Here is a 22,662-nt window from a genome sequence, read left to right on the forward strand (position 1 = left end):
GAGATCCTCCAACTGAAATCTCTGCTGACAATGGGGCTTGATTTAAAAAAAGAAAAAAAAATCCCAAGGCTGTCATGTTTCTCAAAGCTGGCTTTTAGGAAAAATCTATTGTTTCTTGGCTGATATTTCATATTGTGAGTGACCCACCCTTAGGGTGCTTAAGTAAAAAAGTGGTGCTGTGTATGTGGTGTGCCCACCACCAGAGGGTAGCTGAAAGGTCTTTCTGTTCCCAGAATCATGACCTTCACAAATAAAGCTGCTCTTTGAAGGTATTGGGTGAGTTTTTTGCTATGTGAAAGGGATATCTACTGTGAATAGCTAAGGTAGACTACATCACCATAGCATGAAACAATGCTTCACTAACCTGGGTGTTTCGTAGGTATTACTTGTAAAAAAAAGTGCAAAGTTTATTTTTTTTTAAAAAAGGTAGATTGTACCTTTCTGCGGTTCCCCAAAGCCCCCTCTCCTTTGCGGCAGGTGAGTTTATAGTTGCATTCACTAAAAATCAGTAATTACCATGGTAAGCCCATGTAGCACATAAAACTCCTGCTGCCTTTCAGCACTTGAAAGAGAACACCATTATTATACACAATGACAGTGGCAATTCTTCTAACAAATCACTGAAATCTAAAGAAAGGAAAGGACTCCTATTATTTTTTTCCTCAAGTCTCTTGCATTTTCCCCAAAAAAGGAGGTAGGAATAATATCTGGATCTAGCAGATAAGCTTAGAGTCAAAATTAAGTGCAATAATGAGTCTTTTCAATAACTTAAGCTGTTGAATCTGTGTCTCAAATGTTACCTGACATAAAAATTATTGATTCTTCTCCTTCAAAGAAAGAAAAATCCCCAGAAAACATGATGTGTACAGCAGAAAAAAAGTCATTCTTTAGCTTGAATGGTTTTAGCTATGGATCGTAAAGAGACCAGAATTTTAGGTAACTGTTAATAATAGGCCATACTCCTTGGTTTATATTTATGTATTGTTGGCAAACCGGATACATAATTATCTGGCATTCTATGTCCGTTCAAAAGTACTACTATACTGCAGTTGGTTATGTGGAGACACCGGCATGCCACAGATGCCCAAATTCACAGTAAGGCTTAAGATTACTTGTCAAAAGTAATTTGCATGCAAGGTGTATCAATATTCTTTCATGCTGCTGTCTGTCTGATTTCATCTGTTAACATGATAGGTTGCCCTTTCCATCCATTATCAGAACAACTGGAGATAGCATTTGCTACCTGACAAAACTTTCGGAGGAGAATTTTTCTTAATAGCAGATAAACCCAGGGGTCCAAGATCTGGTTTAGAGAGGCCAAGCGAACAGCCGTCAAGAAGAAATTGCATTCTTTCTGCAGTTCTATGCTTTGAACTGTGTTGTCAGATGGCTTGCAGCGTTCAACCGACTTGTGACTGAAGATCATTTTCAACATCATAATCTAAGAAAAGATGAGAAAAATGTGTATCATTAAAAATAAACTACATCCATACTTCTTCGGGCAGAAATGTCTTATGAGAGAGGGGCCCATCAGATTAGAATCTTCTGATCCCCTCCTGCTACTTCCCTCAAATCAAACCACGATCATGGAAAATAAAGGATGTCCCCAGTGAACTTCATTCAAAGAGGCCTTACATACAATACTCTGTGTGTTGTGTGGATTTGCGTGCAGGATGTGCTTCAGGTCACAGCAGTAATGGGGAGGGGGGAGATAAAGATCTTACACTCCACCTTGTCCACTGGTTTGATCCAATATATCTGGCACTGATATCAGCCAGGAGCCTGTTATCTCCCATCTTTGGGACGTGGCAGAAGGCTAAATGAAATTGTACTGGTGGGAGATGGACTGATCTAGACGAGGAAGTTGCAGAGCTTGGGAAATCAATTAAAAGAGCTCATTCTGCCACCTCCACCCTTACCCATATTGCTAAATCTAGCTGGATAATTCATATTGAGAGAAGAAACTTCAATATAATAAGAGTTAATAAGGTACAAAGAATGATAAGCATGGCTATTTGACCCCTAAGTATTTTAGTTGGTGTGGTTGAGAAAAGGTAGGCAAATTGTAAAATCATGGGCATTTAAACATACTTGATGCAAGCATTTCCATGACCGACATATCCCATACAAAAACAACAAGGAGTCTGGTGGCATCTTAAAGACTAACAGATTTATTTGGGCATAAGCTTTCGTGGGTAAAAACCTCACTTTTACAGTACCTACCACCCAAAATGGGGCCAGAGTGGCCATGCCTCTGGCTACTATAACATGTCCGGCAGCTGTCAAAAGAAATTGCATCAGTAGATCGGCTTTTCTTGATGTGTTACCACTATCTACCCCAAATAAAACAATAGCCATTAATTTGTAGAGAAAGCAGCCTAGAAGCTGAAGATCTTTAATCATACTATCTCTTAGAAAATCTGTACTCCAGGGCAGTCCTAACACTTGTATTTCTAACTGCCAGCTGCTAGACTAACAGCACCATCATAGAGATGTGTCAGTGATCCCCTTAGTCCTTGGGGGTGTTAGATAAGATTTGTGCATTATTTGCTATTGAGATGGTTGGCACAAATAGACATTTGAACTTGGCAAATCAATTTTCCCTGTTGGTTTATGAATTGCCACAAGGTTTGTGGCTTTTAAAGACTTATCAACTGAAGACTGCAATATAATAATTCAATCAATCAAAATAATGCTTAGCACTTCAAGAGCCCTTTGCATCTAAGAATCTCAAAGTGCTTTATAGACATTAATGAAATAAATCTCATAACATAGAAGCATCATTAGCCCCATGTTACTGAGAGGAAAATGAAGGCCAATAAGAGTTTAGTTCATTTGCCCATGGTTATACAGGAAAGAGGCAGAGCTAGAAATAGACTCCAGCTTCCCAGTCCTTTGTTTAATCCACAAGACCACAGTTTCTCTCTGTCTATTGTTTTCCCAGGATATATCCATTAATTACCAGAAAAAAAGATGGTGAGAGGCTCTCTGTGTTGTGATACGTTCATGTTCTGATATAATTTATATAATTCTGAGAACTAGTAGGCACATTTTGAAGGATGTCAAATATGTATTTATTTTTCTATGGTTTAGTTCAGAGGTGGGCAAACTACGGCCCGCGGGCCACATCCGGCCTGCGGGATCCTCCTGGCCTGGCCCCTGAGCTCCTGGCCCAGGAGGATCGCCCCTGGCCCCTCCCCAGCTGTTCCCCCTCCCCTGCAGCCTCAGCTTGCTCCGCCGCTGGCGCAATGCTCTGGGCAGCGGGGTTGCAAACTTCTGGGGCAGCGCAACTGCAGAGCCTGGCCTGACCAGGTGCTCTGTGCTGCGCGGTGGCAATGGTGTGGCTGGCTCCAGCCGGGCGGCGTGGCTGTAGCGCCGCCAGCCACCGGTGCTCCAGGTAGTGCGGTAAGGGGGCAGGGAGAGGGGGAGAGAGGGTTGGATAAAGGGTAGGGGCGTTTGGGGTGGTGGTCAGGAGGCGGGGGTATGGATAGGGGGCAGGGCGGTCAGAGGGCAGGGAACAGGGTGTTAAATGGGGGCAGGGGTTCCGGGTGGCACTCGGGAAGGAGAGGGGGGGCTGGATGGGGCGGCGGGGGGCAGTCAGGGGCAGGGGTTCTGGAGGCAGTCAGGGGACAGGGAGAAGGGGTGGTTGGATGGGGCAGGGGTCCCTGGGGGGCCGTCAGGAATGAGAGGGGGGGTTGGATGGGCCGGCAGGGGAGGCAGTCAGGGGCAGGGGTTCCCGGGGCAGTCAGGGGACAGGGAGAAGGGGTGGTTGGATGGGGCAAGGGTCTTGGGGGGGGGGCATCAGGGAACGGGGGTGGTGGTTGGATGGGGCAAGGGTCCTGAGGCCGGGACACGACCCCCTCCCCTAACTGGCCCTCCATACAATTTCCGAAACCCGATGCGGCCCTCAGGCCAAAAAGTTTGCCCGTCCCTGGTTTAGCTGGTATCTACTTTCTGATTTTTTCCACTGAGATTTCTGTATAAAGCATAGCTGCTTTTATATTTAGTACCATTTCAGAGATACTTATTATAGCTTCATTATAGCTAAGGTCCAACATATTACAAACTGTTTTCTAGGGGCTATAAATACAAGACAAAAATTCTTTCTGAGTGTAAATTTGGCATATAAATTTCTGCAAGGGCATTTGGATTGCAATTGATAATGGAGCAATGCCTATGTCCCAGTACTTGTTTGTAATTAAAAACTAAGATACTCAACACTTTAAAGCAGACACACGGTGAAAGACAATCTTTGCCCTGAAGAAAGTGCATTCTAAATAGGTCACACTGGCAGAGGCAGAAGGGGAGACAGAGACACAGAGATGATGCAAGCTTCTTGAGTCAGGGATTGTCTTTTTGTTATGTATTTTCACAGCACCTAGCTCAGAGGGGGCCTACTCCATAATTATGTCCCCTAAGCACTTCTGCACATCAGATAATAAGTGTAGCAAATTGCCAAAATCATACAGAAGGTAGGGATGAAGCCAGGAATTGAATACAGGTATCCTGACTCCCAGGTTGTTTCCCAGCATAGGGAATATTGAAATATGTATTTGAGTTCTAAATGGAAATGTGCACTTTATGCATGGCTATCCCTGTGCAAAAGACAGAATCAGCTTCTTCCATGGCACCATCTGTCCCAGTCCTGGAATTTACAGAGGATCAACTGTGTATCTAGGGTCCAAAGTGGAAGCAGGAGGAGACCAGAGAGAGGACACAATTCACCCCCTGAGAAGCCCTGCAGGGAAACTGTCAAAACTTAATGAAGCTTGAGGCTACATTGCAGTTTGTATGCCTCTTTCCCTGTCCTTGCACTATGGAGCTCCCCATTAGAAGAGTCCCAGCCTAGGGCTGTGGTGTTCAGAACAGCACTGTTCCATTGGAACCATGCTGCCTGGGAGCTGGAGCTGGTGCAGAGGCCTGATGCCAACACATGGATGTGTCATGAACCAACTCCAACATCCCAGAATTTCACAGTTGCCCCCACCCCCATCTCTATAATGTGCCAAACCCCTGCCCTGGACATTCCTTAACTTTGGGGAAGTTTGGACCTCGATATAGCAACTCACGCTCAAGGGTGTCAGATGAGAAATATTTCACAAATTCCTGCATATCTCAAATCTCCCCAGAGTCAATGTCCAGTGTCTCTCACAAGGGGGAGCAGACATAGCTTGATTTCAAGGGCAGGGCCGGCTCCAGGCACCAGCATTCCAAGCAGGTGCTTGGGGCGGCAATCTGCAAGGGGCGGCAGTCCGTGTGTTTTTGCCGCCCCAAGCAGCGCGCCGAATTGCCGCCGCGGACGGCAGGGGCAGTCCGTGTGCCGTTAAGGCGGCACGCGCATTTCCGCAGCGGTGGCAATTCAACGGCAGCTTCTATGTTCAGCTGCCCGCGGCGGCAATTCGGTGGCTTCTGTCTTCCAGCTGAAGACAGAAGCTGCCGCCAAATTGCCGCCACCGCGGAAAAGCGCATGCCGCCCAATTCGGCGTGCTGCTTGGGGCGGCAAAAACAGTAGAACCGGCCCTGTTCAAGGGGAGCAGGATCAGGTCCAGCATAGCAAGGAAAACTATGCAAACCAGTATCAGAGAGATAACTCTATAATTCTTGAGTTTTCCAATCTCAAAACGATTGAATCAAGTTAGCTTTAATAACAGAAAACTTTGATACAGCCTAATTTAATAACTGAAAACTAGGGTCCAGTCCTACAAACTGTAGGAAGAGGACTGCATTCCTAATAAAAAACATCAATTCTCCCTTTTATGAGCACCCAAAATCCTGAAGGAATTAGGCACAAACATCAAGGAGGACATATACTTCTTAAGCTAACTTTCTGTATTTATCATAAATTTTTATCTCTGTTTTTACTAATTTGGTATTTATTTTACTGTCTGGCTATTGAATAGCAGTAATCAAGATAAATCAACAGCAGAATGAAAGCACTCTTTCAGGACAAGAGATAGAAGAGAGGAAGTCATTCTTTAGTTGTACAGAAACACAGGTGTAATTGGCGTTAAAATTTCCATAAGAATTTTATCAAAACACCACTCCAGACTATAGACTCCACTCTGTATTAACATGGTGGTTTCAAGTAGGTTTGAATTAGTCAGGAACAATTTTGTATTCTGTTTTTAAGCTATTAAAAAATACACCCACTTTCCCCAATCAGACTGAAATCAAATACATTCCAAATATGATAGTGTGTAACACTTTAGGCTTGTGAAATACACTCACTGTAACATTAGCACCAAATTCAGCTTCAGACACGAGGCTTCTGCCTACAGAAAATAATAATGCACTAAATGAACTGCAAGAAAAGCTGGCAAATTCTTTGCTGTGAATCAGTGGGTCATATCCTATTTAGGCCTCACTCCCCTGCCAGCTTGAAACAGCATCATGCATCCCCAAGTTCCCAGAACTGCCCCAGTACATGCCTGATATTGTATGGTACAGCTACGTGGCCATCTAAATCTGGCCAAGCTTGACACAGAGAAGGCCTGCTAATTTTCAGCAGCTGGGGCGAGGGAGTGTTGCGGGGATGTATCTGCAGCCAAGTAAGGGAGGAACCAGATAGGGGGCAGAAGACTGACCCCAGCTACTCCTTGGAAAAACAATTTAAAAAATGATTGAGCAGGTAGAGGCATCTCTTGCTTTCTTGTACCATAGACTGTGCTCCTGCTCAGGTGCTGGCATTTTTGGGACACAGACAGTGGACAAAGAAGGGCAGAGGGACCAACTGCTTGTATTATATCAACACATTGCAGTGTTCAGTGCTTTTGGGGCTGATGTACAACTGGCTTTAAGAAGCTGCTATTATCAGGACAAAGTGCCCATGTTAGATCTTTAAGCCACACACACTTTTGCATTTCCAGGGGCCAGTGAATTGTTCTGCTTCAATGAGAAGTTTAGCCACCCCAGAAAGCGTTGCCAGCTGCCCTAGAAACTGCATTTCTGTGGGCCCAATATTACACTGAGACCACAGGGTCCAACCAGGCTACAGCTAGCAGGTAGATCTTCATATTGGCCCTTGACAGCCCAAGTGGCATGGCTGGCCATTCCCAGGCCAACCACCTTGGGGTCCTTTCAAGTATAGCTATTGCCCAAGAGCAAAGCAAACAGGGTACTGTCTTGGGGTCCGATAGGCTGAGAGATAGGCAGTGATAATTAGCATAATATAATTAACAGGCTTAATTCTGCTTCAGTTATACAGGTGCAGTTCCTGTGGGGTTTGATGGGAGTAGCATCTGTGTAACTGGGTGCAGAAATGAGCCCAAAGGATTTACTGGTAGGTTATGATCCTTGTTTTAAGGAGATAAGGTGAGAGGTAGCTATGTATGTTAGTCATAGGATACTGCTGGACATTACAGGGCAAATCCAACCCCCCTCCTTCATGTGTAGAGGAACACGTGAGAGCAGAACTGATTCCCCTGCAAAAGGGTTGGTGGCAATGGACGCTCGGGGGGGAGGGTGGGAGTGTGTGTGGGAGCATTGATGGAGCAACGCCCTTGTTTTTCACAGAGCTCTTCTTCCATCTCTATGAAGGCTGCCTGAGCATCAGGGGGCAGGACAGAGGAGTGGGAAGGGCTAGAAGATATGCTGCTACATCCTGCAAGAAGGCCATGTATGGGTTGGTGGAGGCTACTCCAGGAGACAGGATTCCCCTCCCACTGCTCTCTTCCCAGCTACTCCTGCCTAAAGACTGGTCCCTCTGTGCACAGATGCCATCCTCTTCTCCCCATGCCCCAATATGGCTCCTAAGAGCAAGGGCACAGTTTTGCCTAAAGAATCCTTGCAAACAATTAAAAATTACAATTCTGGAGGATGGCTGGCTAAAAATAGTTAAGTGGGGCCTCCGGAAGTCAGGAATGGTCACCAGTAGTTTTGTCCTCAGTGATCACCAATCACATAGGTCTGCAGAAGCTGAGTTCTCAAGCTGAAACATTAGACTTAGCACAAGTTTGAATTTGTTTGTTTTTAAATAGAATAAATGCTCTTTTAAATTGCTTTATTTTATAAACTTGCTGGGAGTCTTTGAGCTTTCATATATACACAACATGTTGTGAGTAAACATTTAAAATTAGACTGGACAGATTGTTAGTAAATTCATAATAAAGAATATGTAATCTTGCCCTGCCAGGAAGATGGTACTTGATGACATAATAGCTTTTTATTATCTCTAGTGTCCATGATTCTATGTGAATTGCCCAATCGCTTTATGTAGTTTGTAGTTTAATAAAACAGGGTGATTAATTTACATTACTATACAAATTATGGGCCAGATCCCCTGTTGATATAAATCTCTGTGGCTTCAGGGACTTCAGTGATTTACACCAGTTGAGGATCTAGCCCTGTAACTTTTACAGACTTCAGTTAAAATTATTTTAATAGGCCAACACAGAATTCATGGAATTATAACCTTATATGTTGTTTAAAGTGAATTTTTCAGCAAAGCAATTTAACACTCCATGTAACAGTGGAGTATTATGTAATATAAACAAAACAGATAGCAACTGGCACATGAAAGCAGATTCTTTATAAATACTGTATTTTATCTGCCAATTGATATTGCAATTTCATGAATTCTGAGATAACAGAACAAGATTAAAAGGATTATAAGGGCTACCATATTTCAGAGTTCCTCAAATACTGATCCCGAAGAAAATAACCTGAATTCTGGGAATGTTAATTAATTACCGTTTGGTTTCCATTTGCTGTAATGTACACACAGAGACATATTTACATCTCATAATTATTATTTGTATTACGGCGCAGTCTACCCGTTGTGTGTACACATTGGCTGTAATGTACACACAGAAACATATTTACATCTCATAGTTATTATTTGTATTATGGCAGTGCCTAATGACCCAATCAGAATGAAGCCCCATTGTGCTAGACTCTGAAGATGCTCAATCTAAACTGTAGACAAGTAACGATAAATGGCTTTAAATAAAGAGTTGGAGAAAGCAGATGGGGGGAAGGAAGAGGGTAACAGTGGTAAGGTCATGTGGTTACACAATATAACCTGTGCCTAATAGGGAGATATCTCTTTAGGACAGGGGAGGGCAAACTATGGCCCGCAGGCTGGATCCAGCCCGTCAGGGCTTTAAATCCAGCCTGCAGGATTGCCAGCCACATGGTGCAGCGGGGCTAAGGCAGGCTCCCTGCCGGCCCTGGCCCCGCACCGCTCCCAGAAGTAGCTGGCACCATGTCCCTGCGGCCCCTGGGGGAAGGGGAGGGGGCAGAGGGCTCCATGCACTGCCCTCGCCTGCAGGCACCGCCCCCCCCCCCCCGCAGCTCCCATTGACCGCGAATGGGGAACTGCGGCCAATGGGAGCTGCGGGGGTGGTACCCGCAGGTGAGGGCAGAGCCGCCAGACCCACCCCACCCCCAGGAGCAACTGCTGGACATGTTGGCCACTTCCGGGAGCAGTGTGGGGCCAGGGCAGGCCGAGCCCCCTAACCCCTGCCTTGAGCCCCCTCCTGCACTCTGCACCCCCTCTTGCACCCCAACCCCCTGCCCTGAGCCCCTCCTGCACCCCAACCCCTCGCCCTGAGCCTCTTCCTGCACACCATACCCCCTCCCACACCTTGCACTCCCTCCCGCACCCCAACCCCCTGCCCCAGCCCTACATTCATGGCCCTGCATACAATTTCCCCACCCAGATGTAGCCCTCGGGCCAAAAAGTAGTTTAATAAAACACCCCTGCTTTAGGAGATCTATTGGGTGGGGTAGGAATGAGTTGTGTCTAGTTCACTGTTGCTAGGCAGATGCACAATTAGCACTGCACACTCAGAAGTTTCTGGAATTGGGTTTGGTAGTTTTGGGTATGCCCTGTTGCTGGAGTCAGACTCTATGTGGGCAAGTAGTCAGGGCAGCGGCTTTGCAAAAGGCCATCTGCGGGTTGGGAGAAGCTGAACCACAGGAGCAGAAAGCAGGCTGTTTCCCCCTAACTCTGAAGCATTTTGCAGCAGGTTAGTGATAATGTTAAGCTTTTTTAAGCTTCTATGAACACCATGTCCGGCTTTTTGTTCCTCAAATCCCCGTCCAGGGGGAATTGCCAAAAGCCGAACATGTCCGGGAAAATACTCCCAGCTTTGTTTTGCTGGCATCCCTGCCCCAGTCCCCTGCTTACCTTAGAGCAGCTCCGGCAGGCTGCGAGCTGCGAGCTGCAGGCGGATTTCCCCGCTGCGGTGGCGGCGGCTGCTGCTGCTCCCCCCAGACATCTCAGCTTTGTGTAGCTGAAGAGCCGAGCTGCCCGAGAGCTACCAGCTTCACAGTTTGCCGGGCAGCCCCCAGACCTCCAGACCCTGCGCACCCGGCCAGGCGCTTCCCCAGCGCAGCCAGAGCCCGGGAGGGGAAGCGCCTGGCTGGGGGCGCAGGGTCTGGAGGTCTGGGGGCTGCCCGGCAAATCGTGACGTCGGTAGCGCTCGGGCAGCTGTTTCGCGTGACTGGGAGGGAGGAGGGGGAATGCGGGGCGCTCAGGGGAGGGGGTGGAGTTGGGGCGGGGAAGGGGCGGAGTTGGGGCGGGGCTGGGGGCAGGGAAGGGGTGGGGCCCGGACCCCGTGAAGAGTCCTCTTTTTTAATGTTTAAATATGGTAACCCTACTACTGCTGTCTAATTTTAAGCGAGAACAATACAACATCACTTCCCCTATATCCTCCTTTTTTGACCAAGCCTTCCCCAGGGTCCGGGCACTGTCATCTACCTGACAATTCCTCCACAATTCCCATCATAGAGGACTGATGTCCAGGGCTTCTGAGGACCTTGCTGCTCCTTGCCTGTCCCTCACCATAGTAACCTCTGACTAACCCCATTTAGGGTTGCCAGGCATCCAGTTTTCGACCAGAACGCCAGTCGAAAAGGGACCCTGGTGGCTTTGGTCAGCACAGCTGACCGGGCTGCTAAAAGTCCAGTTGGCCGCAGTGGCCAGCTCCACACGGCTCCTGGAAGCGCCCAGCATGTCCGCCTGGTTCCTAGGTGCAAGGGTGGCCAGGAGCACTCCACTCCCTACCCATGCCTGCAGTGCAAGTGCCACCCCGAGTGCCGACTTCGCAGCTCCCATTAGCCGGGAACCGTGGCCAATGGGAGTTGTGGGAGTGGCGCCTGTGGACAGGGGTAGTACGCAGAGCCCCCTGGCCACACCTGCACCTACGAGCCAGAGGGATATGTTGCCGCTTCCCGGAAGCTGCCTGAGATAAGCGCCGCCTGGAGCCCACACCCCTCACCCCCTCCCACACCCCAACCCCCTGCCCCAGCCCTGAGCCCCCTCCCGCACCCAAACTCCCTCCCAGAGCCCGCACCCCCTCCCACACTCCAACCCCTTGCCCCAGCCCTGAGTCCCCTCCCGCACTCTGAACCCCTCATCCCCTGCCCGGAGCCCCCGCCTGCATCCCAAACCCCTCATCCCCAGTCTCACCCCAGAGCCTGCACCCCCAGCTGGAGCCCTCACCTCCCCCACTGCCCAGCCCAGAGCCCCCTCCCGCATCCTGAGCCCCTCATTTCTGACCCCACCCCGGAGCCCGCACCCAGTCCATATCCCCTCCCACAGCCCAACACCCTGAACCAGCCTGGAGCCCCCTCCCACACTCCAAACCCCTCATCCCTTGCCCCATCCCAGAGCCTGCACCCCCAACTGGAGCCCTCACCCCCTCTTGCACCTCAACCCCAGAGCAAGCGTCAGAGGGAGGGAGGATGGAGAGAGCAGGGGGTGGGGCCTCAGAGAAGGGGCAGGGCCTCAGGGCACGAGTGTTCAGTTTTCTGTCATCAGAAAGTTGGCAACCCTAACCCTGTTTCCAAGAGATAGGCCTAAAACATAGCATTGTCCATGTAAGGGTTTATTACTGAGTTAATAATAAGAGTTTTCAAAACTCATTAACAACAGCGGTTTACTCAAAAAAAAACCATTAAGCCACAGAATACAAACCTCATTTTACCAAAGTCTCTACAGCATAAACAAATGATTCTGGGGAAAACTGACTTTTTAAGCTGGAAAATACTTACAAAATGTTCAGAATAGTTGTTTTAATGCAATTATGATAAAAATGAGTAATGTAACTGGGGTTCCAATGAAAGCCTCTCCTTTTGGCCTATGTTTATGCAGGATGTCAGACTAGATTGGGGTAGCCAACCTGTGGCTCCGGAGCCACGTGGCTCTTCAGAAGTTAATATGCGGCTCCTTGTATAGGCACTGACTCTGGGGCTAGAGCTACAGGCACCAACTTTCCAATGTGCTGGGTGGTGCTCACTGCTCAACCCCTGGCTCTGCCACAGGCCCTTCCCCCACTCCACCCCTTCCCATCCCCTCCTCTGAGCCTGCCATGCCCTCGCACCTCCTTCCTCCCCCCCCACCCTGAGCTTCCTGCACACCACGAAACAACTGATTGGGAGGTGCAGGGAGGGAGCAGGAGGCACTGATCGGTGGGGCTGCCAGTGGTAGGAGACACTGGGAAGCTGATGGGGGACTGTTGACATATTATTGTGGCCCTTTGGCAATGTACATTGTTTAAATTCTGGCTCCTTCTCAGGCTGGCCACTCCTGAACTAGATGATCATAACAATCCCTTCTGGCCTGAAAAAAATCTCTGTATTTTTTGAGTTAGCCTTAAAGGGTTAATTGCTTTGTATTCCGAAGTATTGTATGCACTAATTATAAGTGTAATCATGGCAAATACATTCCAGCAGATATTTTTTTTAAAAATTAAGAATTGTTCTGCAATGATTACTCATAATGTTAAAACTATTTATGCACCAAATTTAAGTCATCTATGCTAGGAAAAGAGGGACAAGGCAATTCTCCCTTTAATGCACATAGAAGAAATTCCATGGGAGTTAAACACAAATATCAAGGGGAAAAATATACTTTAGATTTCCTATCTATGGGCTATGTTGGGCCTGATTCTGATCTCCTTTATGATGATTTTACTCTGACACGCTACTGACTACGATAGAGTTACTCACAATTCATCCTGAGACAAGTGAGATCAGAATCAGGCCCCTTGTTCCTAGTGTGTGCCAATCTTTAATTATTCTAGAATTATTCTTTTTAATTATTACAAAACCCCCCACAAATTGTTCTATAATGCCTGTTCTAAACTTTGGGACTATGAATCCAAGAGGGAAACATGTTGGCATAGAGGCTACACACTGGAGAGAAGATTTATGGAACTGGGCCCCTGGAAAATTCATGAAAAGTTTTGAAGTGATGTCATTTCATAAAGAAACAAATACAACTCATTAATTCACTCTGGGCATCAGCAGAGTCCCAAGCAGTCAGACAGAAGAAATAAGATAAAACAAATTCAAAGGTCTGCTACCCAGTATGTTTTTAACTGGCCCTGCCTTTGATTTGTAAAGGTCAGGCTGGTTGCCAGTTCAGCATTCAGTGCTGACCTTTTTATACAAAATGTTAGAGAATCTCTTTGCCTTCTTTCTACAGCTCCCTGAATATTTTCTCATAATATAAATTATGTTTAAAAGCCTCAGATGGTCTGCCCAACTTCTGCTGTGACTGTCCCATTTCTCTCCTCGCTGCATGTAGGTGCCTCTTTTTCTCTTGACATAGATGCATTAAGTAAAGTGGAGGGCACCCTTGCAGTACAAGTCAAATAGTTATGTAAAATAAATCAGCAAGAAGCGTTGCTACACAGTAGTAGAGGAGGGGATATTTTTTGGTTGGTGTGTGTGTGTGTGTGTGTGTGTGTGTAAAAAAAGAGAAAAGGCTATTTTGCTTAAAAATGTATGGCTTGGTGAAACAGACTTGTGAGATCCTTCTACCTTTTAAAGAGAGGATTGTGTGTTCCTCTGCATTTGGAAAACACCTAGCACATTTTAGGCACTATCTACACAATAAGAGTAAAAGCAAAATATGACAAACAAAATGGAGTAGTTTGAAATTGCTTTAGCTCTGTATTCAATGTACTGTACTAGTGAACAATGAAGAAGTCATTAAATGTAGTCTTTGGCTTACTTAGTTTCCCAGTCTTTAAATGACAGACAATTCCCATGTTTCAAAAAAATGGAGCTGTTCTTGTCGCTTATAGCTTTCATATTACATTAGGAAAAGTAATAAAGCGGCAAGAAAAATAAGCTACCAAGATACACACAATAGGGCTTTCATAGTATTCATAGTGGAAGGAGACATCTGGTATCTGGGTGACCAGTAGAGATTCTGGCTGTATAAACACGCATTAGGGGCCAGATACCAGAAGCACTTATGCACATGACTAAATTTGCAGTTTATGGCCCTGTATTAACTGGTCAGGTTAAGAATCAACTAGTTTATTGACCATCAAATAATTAAGGCTAAGGACAAATATTATTTTCCATTCTGGGAGTGAAATCCTGGCCTGTTGAAGTCAGCAGCAAAATTCCCCTTAACTTCAAAGGGCCAGGAATTCAAACTTGTTAATGGGGGTGTTGGGGCAGAATTGAGACTCCACAGAGTTTTGTAGCCTTCTGTATATCCGAGTCTGTTTCATGGCAGCAAAAATGACAGCCACCTTGAATGTCCTTAAGGGAGAAGTCTCTGTGGCTGTTTCTAAAGCATTTAAATCTTAAATTTTAACTAGAAAAAGCCTATTCAAATAGACCTTGAGAACAGCTGCATGAACTCCTGCTACTGAACGAACAATAGTGAGTATGGCCCTGTGGGAAAATGAATGAATCCAAAGCCAGGAGGATCCTGCATAGCTCTCCTGCCTTCAGGCCCCATACACCTTGTGCAGTGGAACCACATCCGCAATCCACATTCTACAAGGCTGAGTGGGCTTCTGGATGGAAATATTCAACAAGGAAGCAGTGACAGGGGGTAATAGTGCACCTCTTCGGTCAATTCTAGCAATTGCCATTGAGCTCTAATTCACTATCATGTACTAATATGCTGCATTAAATCCTGTGAACGTAAAGATACCTTACTGCTTTGAGGGCTCACTACAGCATTTGCTCTTACATTGCTGCTGAGATGTGAGGTAAGATGGTTGGTTTTGGTATGAATTAGAAAAGGTGCAGATTTGTAGAGAGCAGGATAATCAGGATGCACTGCAGATATTGAAGTATGTATTTAATCTTTAAATATAACATTTACTGTTTTGTGAAGTGACTTGAGATCCTATTTTATTATTCATATTAGGACAAAGCCTGCTTTCCTCATTGAGGCCCTCATTCAAAAAAAGCACTCAACTTTAAGCACACACTTTCCCATTGACTTCAATTTAGGATTTAGGCACATGCTTAATTTAAACATGTACTTCACTGCTTTCCTGAATAGGGATTCTTTCCTGAATCAGGACCTAAGGGTTTGAATCCAAAGCCCAATGACATCAATGTGGATTTTTCCATGAGCTTCAATGAGCTTTGGATAAGGCCATAAGTTTCTATTTAGTTTTCCAGGCAAACTCTCAAATGATGCAATTGTTCTTGAGCAAAGGCTGAATAAGGATATTGGGGTTTGCTCCATCGTGTATATAAATTCACACTATGCCTCTGAGATATGATATTGCAAGAAAGCAATAGTTTAGTCTGCAGAAGAGAAGAATGAGGGGGGATTTGATAACAGCCTTCAACTACCTGAAGTGGGGTTCCAAAGAGAATATAGTTCAGCTGTTCTCAGAGGTGGCAGATGACAGAACAAGGAGCAATGGTCTCAAGTTGCAGTGGGGGAGGTCTAAGTTGGATATTAGGAAACACCATTTCACTAGGAGGGTGGTGAAGCACTGGAATGGGTTATCTAGGGAGGTGATGGAATCTCCATCCTTAGAGGTTTTTAAGGCCCGGCTTGACAAAGCCTTGGCTGGGATGATTTAGTCGGTGTTGGTCCTGCTTTGAGCAGGGGGTTGGACTAGATGACCTCCTGAGGTCTCTTCCAACCCTAATCTTCTATGAACACCAGCTCAGTTCTGAATACTAAAGTATGAGTCTCTGAGACTATCATGCACTTAGACAGAATCTTTCATCCCAGGATCCCAGAGTACTTTGCACACATTAAGTAATGAAGCTCACGTGTATTGTTTATCAATGTGATTCACAAACCCATTCCAAACATTATGTAAAAAGAGGATGGCCAATTAAATAAGGAGGAGACATTGGGCTAGACTGGTACCTTGCTCTCTTCCGTGAGAAAGGCAAAGCAGATAGCCCCAAGACCAAAGCAGAGATGAAACTGTGAGAGTCCCACTCTGATCCCTGGATCTTCTTTGGAAGGTGTAAGTTACACCAGCCCTTTCCTGGGCACAGTGTATTGTCTCTTTGGTGCCAGCTCAGCTGTGCTGGCCTGCATGTTGGGGAGTAGAGCCAAGGCTCTGTCCCCTCCCAGCCCCTGCCTGCCCACACCTTGTCCACCTGCGATGGGAGGGGGAATAATTAATCATCACCTATGATGCAGGGAGTCAACTGAGAGGGATAAAGGAGTATCTTACACACCCTTATTCCCCTGCATGGCCATATAGGTTAACTTCTGAATGAGTCCATTGGGAATGTTGGGGCCAATACACAGCATGACATATTTATTTTAGCTTACCGCCAGGAGGTGCATTTACACTAGAGGCAGAGCTGGATAGAGCACTGTCCACCAGCAGTTCCTTTCTGGGGTCAATTGGCTCATTCAGCTCCTCTGGCGTGGCAGCAGGAGGCTATGTAGCTTTTAGAGGAGCTGATTCAATATAGTGGAAAAGATAGTTAATCACCAACAGCTGGTATCAAAGGCTGAACACATGATGGGGGGAGGGGCAGATGTTCAAAAAAGCAATCATAACTAAATTGGGCATCTTGTATGCGTGTTTGGTCAAATCGAGGCTACGCTAGTGCTCTTAAAAGTAGAACATTGTCCTGTTTGTCATTTAGAAAGCAAGTTTCCTTAGGTTTGCAATATGGTTACCGATTTCACCTTTGTCACAAGCCATTAATGATCTCTGTACAGGTAACATGCAGAAGTTGCGGGAGGAGGGGAGGAGGGGAGGGGGGGGTTGTTTTAAGATTTTCCTGGAATGTTATTAATTTACAAAAAATAAAGTCATTGGGCAGAACTAGCTCATTTCTAATGCCATCTTATTTACACTGAATATTCCAGTAGCACCACTAGCCATTCTTCCCAAGGTAGCTGCACTTGTCAATAGTAAGGGCCAAATCCTCAATCCTAGTACATGAGCCATATGTAGGGGAGATCTGCAGGGGTCCCAGTGGGGGAGGAATTCTCCCTACTAGGCCATGGAACAGCAGTGGAGTCACTGTGGGCCACAGGTGCTGGAACTAGGGGTGCTGTTGCACCACCTGGCTCCAAGTGGTTTCTATTATATACAGGGTTTACAGTTTGGTTCAATGGTTCTCAGCACCCCCACTATAAAAATTGTTCCTGCACCCCTGTTGTGGGCAGCACAAGGTGGTAGTAGGCCCCATAGCTAGTTACACCTTTTCCCTTCAGAGACATGTGCATGCACACACATTGGAACATGTCTGGTGGGCCCAGGTGCTGGATGCTCTAGCACCATTCACAATGCTATCCTGTGGGGGCAAAGTCCCCGCCATGCTTCATAGTGTACAGGGCTACAGATATCGTCCCCCCCCCGCCCCACCCCTCGCAGAAACACACACATTCTACATTCAGGGCCCTCTACTTCTGAAAAGGGGTTTTTCCCAGATCAACAAGGAAGGGACTGAGCAAAAAAACAACAGAATAAGAAGAAAGGGTAAAAGTTGTGTGATTAGCCTCTTTAAAAAAAATGCTAAAATGTTGCAGTGTTTACTGTCATCACGAATTCTCTGAAAACAGCCAAAAATATGACACAGCGAACAACCCTTGAATGAAATAACTAGTGTAACAAGTGAGAGGTCGCTAACAGGGCCCAGATCAGATCATCTTTCTCAAAGCAGTGGAGTATGTGTGCCTACAAGGTTGGTGCAGAAAAAAAAAAAAAGACACTTTCCCCCCTTTAACATGAGGCCCCATCACAATAAGGCTTCCAGCAGTACACACTTCCTCCCAAGATCCTGAAGATGATTGATAGCCTCAGCACTTGGTGCTAGGTTCCCTATTTCACCACCTCTAGGCTTCTCAGTGCTCCAGTGGGTAGATCCCTTGCTGTGCTTGCGTGAGCAAAAACATCCCTGCCATACTTCATAGTTCAGAGAATACAGAACTGCGCAACCTGCTCTTTTTATCCAGGCAGCAGAACCATACAAGTCCTGGTGTGTTTTGACCCTTTGCTAACACCAGTCTTTGGATGATGTTCTGAACTTTCAAATCCCCCATCAATCTCCCTCTTCTTTCATGTCACTCACTCCTACCTGCCTGCCAAATACATTAGTGTCCCTAATCTCTTCTAAGACCCACATTCTTCCTTCATGTTCCCAGTTTCTTTTCTTCCTTCTTTGCAAATCCCTCATTTCCCTAAACATCCCCACCTCTCTTCCCCAAACCTTCATTCTACCATCCCCCCTTAAATGTCCAACAAATGCCCACAGCTTATGACAGCCCCCATTCTACACAATCACAGAAATATGACAGCTCATCTAGTCCAGTCCCCTGCACTGAAGCAGGACTATGACCATCCCTGACATGTATTTGTCTAAACTGTTCTTAAAAACCTCCTATGACCAAGATTCCACAACCATCCTGGGTAATTTGGTTCAGTGCTTAACACTCTTATAGTTAGAAAGTTTTTGCTAATGTCTAAGCTAAATCTCCCTTGCTGCAATTTAAGCCTATAACTTCTTGTGCTGTACTCAGTGGATAAGGAGAACAATTTATCACCCTCCGCCTTATAACAACCTTTTACGTACTTGAAGACTGTTATCAAGTCCCCTTTGGTCTTCTCTTTTCCAGACTAAACAACCCTGTTTTTTTCTATATTTCCTTGTAGGTCATGTTTTCTAGGCCTTTAATCATTTTTGCTGCTCTCCTCTGGACTTTCTCCAATTTTTGCATATCTTTCCTGAATTGTGGTGCCCAGAACTGGACACAATACTTCCAGCTGACGCCTTATCAGCTCCTCATCAAGGTCTTTCTGAACCTCCATTCCCCCCTTAACCTCCTCTCCAGGGGAGTCTGTCCCATATATCACACTCATCCCTGGTCAGTTCCTCAAGAGACCCTCATACAGGTCACCCCCAGCTCTACTAGCTCTCCACAGTGAGTCCCCTTGTATATGTCCACACCCCATCCTCAGCTCCCCATCCCAAGGGGTCCTCCCATACATACCGTGCCATGCACCTACTCCTATCCCCTGTACCTCTCACCAAGAGATCCCCTTATACCTGTATCCTCCTACTCAATTCTCTTCAACAGGGTGTGCCCCCCTCCACTTGCTTATTTCCCCTACAAAGCAGGCTGAAAGTTGGGGGGACACAAAGACAATGTTTTAGGGAGTTGGATGTGATAGGTTTGCCTCCCCCCCTCCACAGTACTGTAACCGTCACCCCCATTCTCTGTAAAAGAATGCTGTGGGGTTAGCAATATCACACAGCAAATTAAAAGATAACCTACCAACAGTGGTGACCAACAAGCAAAGAGAACACACATGATCCCCAACAGCTGGACCAGTGTTTCCGTGGTGATTCTCCCCCACTGCTTGCTGGACTGAGATGCTGAGGGTTTGGTCCTGCACCGAGCCACTAAAGCTTTGATCGTGGCCAAGTTACATGCCATGGTGACGATCAGAGAGCAAAGTCCCAGAAAGGCAAAGGCTGAAGCGAAGAAGGTGTTGCCCACACCGTGGTTGTCCCCGGTGCTGATAAAACACCAGGTGCCGGGCCACTGCAGGGTGTACTGCCCTAAGCCAGCTATGGGCAGGAGAGCAAAGGCAAACACTGCCAGCCAGATGCTGAGCAAGACAGTCTTGGTCATCCTGGTTCGCATGTGGCTGGCGTACCAGTGAGGCGCTCTGATGGCCAGGGTCCTTTCTACGGCCATGGCACTGGCGATGAAGAGGGGGCAGAGGCCGAAGACAGTCATGCAGAACCCAAAGAAGGCGCACAGGTTGCCCGAGGGGTCCAACTCCTGCCAGTTCCTGCTGGCCAGATACACGGCGATGACCACGGGGCTGGTGAGGAGCTGGCCGATGAGGTCGGTCAGCGCCAGGGAGCCGATGCACAGCAGGAAGGACTTCTTCCGCGTGTTCTCCTTCTTCTGGCAGGTGCGGTACACCAGCAGCATGGCCAGGGCATTGCCCACCGTGCCCGTCAGCATCATGCTCAAGGGGAACGCCACCGAGACCGAGCCGCATCCCTCCGCGGGGCGCGCCGTGCCGTTGTCGGCTTCCCGCGTGGCGCTGGCACCGCCCCACATGCTGGCAGCGGTGCGGTTGAAGCGGCCCCACACACAGAGCTGGGGGGGCGTCATGCCGCCGGCTTGGCGCGGGAGCGGAGCCGCAGCAGCAGCAGCCCAGCCGCGGCCGCGCTGCCCCAGCCCATGGCGGGGAGCTCAGGCTCAGTGGGCCGAAGGGGCCAGCCGCCGAGCTATAAGGCAGAGGAGGCGGGGCCCCGGGGCTTCATTCATCCAGGTCTGCTGGGGGGCGCCCCTCCCCTGAGAGGCTGGCAATCGGGGCGGCTTGCGTCCAGCTAACCGGCGCGACGTGCGGAGGGGGGTTGCCACTGGCTGGGTCCTGCGCGCGAGCCGCCGCGTGCCGCTCTGCCAGCCTCGCCTCGCGGCCGGTTTCCAGGTAACAGCGGTAACAGTCCGCCCAGCCCCGGCATGGCCAGCGAGGCTCCGCCCGCGGGCAGCACAGCGCTAGCCTAGCCCGTGCGGGGGCACCGCATCACGCCTGGGGCGGCAGTACCGAAAGTGCAACGCGGAGCGAAGTTGCCGCAGACCGTTCTGCTCCTGGTCACATTTTTCCTCCTACAGATTGTTCCTGCCAGGGAGCTCTGTGGGCGCGCGGGGGAGGGGGAGAGAACTCTAATCCCTCCGACCATCAGCACATCACGAGGTTTCCTTTTATTTATTTGTAATTTGGGACCGGGGGGGAGAACGAGAGGAAAAGAAACAAATGAGTAATGTACTTAGAAGTGTACAGGGCTATTAGCGCCATCTAGCTCGAAATTAACACGGACACAAAATCCATTCAGACAGCTACTCTGTTATGTTAAGCAATATCTAGCTACATGATTTTAAAAGATTTTCTATATCGATGCCTTCTTATTTCTGTGCCAACAAAGCGAGAACCCAACTGTTTTCTTTGGTAAACTTTAAACACTTGTAAATAAAGTCAAACTGTATTTACAAGTACCTGTATAGACCTGGCACTATAACGGTGAATATAAGAATAAGAGGAAGTGAAAAGGATGCTTTATCCTTCCCTGGAATTATCTGGTTTAATAGGCTTTTCCACTGCTTTCTCATGTTGAAAATCAGCTATACTGGTATGTAATTTACACCTTTACATTGTTTTCAGGAGATGAAATCACTTTTTTTACAAATTCCTTAATATTCATTGGTTAGTTAAATACATTTAACATTAATTAAAATTGCTAGGTGCTTTTTATTCTACCCTTGCTGCTCATCTTCAACTTAAATTCACACCACAGCTGTTTTCTCTTCTTCATGGGAAGCTATATCCTAGAAACCTTATTTATGTATAAACTGCCCTGATTCCAGCCCTTAATTTCTTTTATCCAGTACAATAGCATAATTGCTAGTGAAACACAAGTTACTGTCCTGATATAAACATCACCTCTGCGGGTATCCATGAGTATTATTGTAGCATAAACACCAATTGTTGTCATTAACATCAAGCATCAGTATATAATAGACTACTGGAGTTGTTTTGGCAAATGACAAACAAAATGAGCCATCATCTTTCTCTTTAGAAATCAAAATTTGCCAGATATTAATTCATAAGATTCATGCTGCTCCTGATTCTTTTCATATCAGGTTAAGGAGGAATAGATCAAAACTAAAAACAGGATGTGGCGCAGTCTTTAAAATGTGGTAGTAGAGGAAAACATTTTTTAGTGGGGGAACTTCGTTCCCCCCTCCCCAGCCTTTGAGGCCACTTTATCATTTCTTCAGGTAAAAATCCATTTTAGCCAAACAATGGAAGTCTTAGTTATAAGTAACTAACATTGCAGGATAGTGTTTTGTTACTGGAGTTTACTATTTTATTCAGGTGTGGCAATTTTGAATAGATGAATAATGAATCTGGGGGGAAAGTAGTCAGACAGAGTGAGTTTAAGGTATTTATTCTCCCATCTTAGGGAAGTTTGATAAGTTCTTCACTTTTGTATAAATGAAAACCTGCCATCAGGGTCCATCTTACAGGTTTAGAGTGCCATCTTAGGGGACATAATTGCTAAGTTCAGGTATCCTCACTGGCAGATAATACTTTGTCATTCAAAGAGATAAATTCAGGTTTCATTAAAAAAACAAAACAAAAAATCCCAAATTTAACAGGTTTCAGAGTGGTAGCCATGTTAGTCTGTATAAGCAAAACAATTTATTAGTCTCTAAGGTGCCACAAGTACTCCTCGTTGTTTTTCCAAATTTAACAGATATTTTCATGAAAAAATGTTGAATGCAACAAACATGTTTGTAACACAAACATTTCAGTATTCTACTAGTGATTGAGAACCAGAAAGTGGAACTGAAGATAACACAACCAGTTCTAACACACCTGCATCCAACAATCTCAAATAGGCTTTACAAGCATTACATCTGAAGTTTTTTAAAGCTGCCTAATG

At 46.6% G+C, this 22,662-nt stretch overlaps 1 protein-coding gene across 1 annotated transcript; it reads right to left on the reverse strand.

Annotated features, from left to right (window-relative positions):
- Positions 1-1,153: 1,153 nt before the first annotated feature.
- Positions 1,154-20,326, reverse strand: PTGER3 (prostaglandin E receptor 3). The gene is made up of 2 exons (XM_065409843.1): positions 19,472-20,326; positions 1,154-1,441 (listed from the first exon to the last, which is right to left on the reverse strand). Exons 1-2 carry the CDS (start codon positions 20,324-20,326, stop codon positions 1,154-1,156), a joined length of 1,143 nt encoding a protein of 380 aa, XP_065265915.1.
- Between the last annotated feature and the right edge of the window lie 2,336 nt (positions 20,327-22,662).

This window comes from Emys orbicularis, chromosome 8, assembly GCF_028017835.1.
Source record: "Emys orbicularis isolate rEmyOrb1 chromosome 8, rEmyOrb1.hap1, whole genome shotgun sequence".
In the NCBI taxonomy this organism is placed as follows: Eukaryota; Metazoa; Chordata; order Testudines; family Emydidae; genus Emys; species Emys orbicularis.